This window comes from Salvia miltiorrhiza, chromosome 5 (assembly GCF_028751815.1).
Source record: "Salvia miltiorrhiza cultivar Shanhuang (shh) chromosome 5, IMPLAD_Smil_shh, whole genome shotgun sequence".
NCBI classification, from domain to species: domain Eukaryota; kingdom Viridiplantae; phylum Streptophyta; class Magnoliopsida; order Lamiales; family Lamiaceae; genus Salvia; species Salvia miltiorrhiza.
Genome location: NC_080391.1, coordinates 44,391,911 through 44,394,198, shown reverse-complemented (window position 1 = coordinate 44,394,198; position 2,288 = coordinate 44,391,911). Strand labels below are relative to the sequence as shown.

General features: G+C 38.3%; 1 protein-coding gene across 1 annotated transcript; it reads left to right on the top strand.

Annotated features, from left to right (window-relative positions):
* Positions 1-204: 204 nt before the first annotated feature.
* On the top strand, positions 205-1,734 carry LOC131025978 (uncharacterized). Its single transcript, XM_057955759.1, has 2 exons — positions 205-255; positions 484-1,734. Exons 1-2 carry the CDS (start codon positions 205-207, stop codon positions 1,732-1,734), a joined length of 1,302 nt encoding a protein of 433 aa, XP_057811742.1.
* The last annotated feature ends 554 nt before the right edge of the window (positions 1,735-2,288 follow it).

The following is a 2,288-nucleotide window of genomic DNA, read 5'->3' as shown; positions in this document are numbered from 1 at the left end:
ATTTTGCTTGCTGCTGTCTGCGCATTGTGGGTATACCGACTGACTACCGGATATTTTTGGTGTAAAACGAAGCACCAAATTTTGGCGCCGTTGCCGTGGATCGGTTTTTAAGTAGTAATTTTCTTATTATTTCGATTTGCCTTTTTATTTTATTTCTTTTTTGTTTGATGTTGATCTAGAGCTGAAACTGAAATATGTCTGAAGATGGGGATGATGACGGTGATGATATTTGCCACCACCACCGTTGATAAGAGAGTTGGGCCGCCACAAGAGAAATCATCCGCTATTCATTGTGTTGCCCACGATTAATCAAAATGCTGAAATCAAGCCTGACTTCATTAAAGTTCTTCCAAAATTTAGCAACTCGCTTGGGGAGAGTGCACATAAACATCTTGCTGAATTTGATTTAGTTTGCACTACTTTACGCCTCAAGGTTTTTCTGAAGATCATTTAAGATTACTAACTTTTCCTCATACATTGCAGGGTAGAGCTCGAGATTGGTTGCTTGATCTATCACCTGGCTCAATCAGAACTTGGAACGACTTAGAGGAGCAGTTCTTGCGTAAATTCTTTCCAGAATTAAAGGCTGCAAATCTAAGAATAGCTATTAGTAGCATCAAGCAGAGGCAAAGAGAATGTTTTTCTGATTATTGGGAGAGATTTCAACAATTATGTCATAGATGTCCTAACCACAGATTTTCTGATTATCAGTTGCTCATTAATTATTTTTATCGGGGTATGTCTTCTTTTGATAGGAGGATTGTTGATGCTGCTTGTGGAGGAAGCTTGACCAACAAGACCTTGGATAAAGCAAAACAATTGATTTTTGATATGGTCGCCAATGGTCAACAATATGAAGATGAAGATGATGATAGGTACAGGCCCGTCAACATAACAGAAGATGCAGGTGTGAATGAGAAACTCGACGCTCTAACTTCCTTAGTTAGAGGCTTTGTTGGAGCTCAAATTCAGAAGAAAAATCATCTAAACTTCAGCTGTAGTCAAATTTCGCCTGAATTTTTCACTCAAGAACAGCAACAGGTTGAGCGGTATGCCCATACCGCCCGCCCAGAGCCCAGTATGAGCGATATTCTTCAGAGTCTGGCACAGAGCAGCCATATTATTAATAATTTGGTACAAAGTCAGCAAGCTTTCCAGCAAGAGACGCAAGCTGCGTTGGGTAGTATGGGCACACAAATTATCCAACTCACCACTCAAGTGAACAAGTTGCAAGCCAATCATGAAAAACTTCCATCTCAAGAAGAAGTACATCCCAATGAGTATGTCTATGCTGTGAATTTAATGAGTGAGGAAGATTTCTGTGATCCAAAGCCTAATGAAGATGAGCAGAAGAAGGAAGAGCAAGAAAGTGCTCAGAACAATGAAGTTGTTGAAGAGGTACAAGGATATGAAAATCTCTTTTCTTCCGAGGTAAGTGTTGAATCCAAAATTTATAATTCTAAAGCATTAATTTCTCTCACTTTTCCTTTCAGGTTGGCGCAAAATAAGAATGAAGATGAGGAAAATGAGATTATGGAAATATTCAAGAAGGATAAAGAAGCACCACCAGAATGTTATGATGAAATTCAAGGGTGTAAAGTGCATTTGAAGCCCACCAATGCAGTTCTTACTTGGCATCTGTCGCGCGGTATGCCCATACCGACCAGCACTGAACCGATTGTGCCTTCAATTGTGAAACTGCCAAAGCGGAAGTTGAAACCACCTGATGATTGATCCAGTTTCAGGGAAGTTCTGTTAGTTTTCTTTCATTTTTTTATTTTATTTTATTTTATTTTTTCTTTCATTTTTTATGCTTTCTTTGTTTTGTGTTTCCAATTTTAGTTTTTCTCACACAATGAGGACATTGTGTTGTCTAAGTGTGGGGGAGTTTTTGTTTTGGTCTTCCTTTTGAGTTTGTCTATGGCAACTTTTCATGCGAGCATTTTGATTTGTTAGGATGAGCATATTGATATGGATTGTTTGGTTGTTTTCTTGGATGATACAGAAATGTGTTGAAACCCATATGTGTTTGAGGACGACGAATGTGAAAATTGATCATTTTCGTTGAAAGCCACTCATATAGTGAGGATTGAGCCATAGAGCAATAATTTGAATGCTCCATGCTTGTTCTTGATGAGTGTTATGCATACTTAACGTCTTGATATTCGGCTTGCCATGTTGCCATAATCAATTTTTTTTTTTTTGAAATTGGACTCATTTGTGAAGGTGATTTAGGCATTAGGAATAAACCTCATTGGCCTTTAAAAACGTCCTACCTTTAGCATATC

Coding starts and splice junctions, on each gene's coding strand:
- LOC131025978 (XM_057955759.1), top strand. CDS start 205: ATGGGGATGATGACGGTGATGATATTTGCCACCACCACCGTTGATAAG. Junction 256..483: donor CCACCACCGTTGATAAGAGA/GTTGGGCCGCCA, acceptor CATACATTGCAG/GGTAGAGCTCGAGATTGGTT.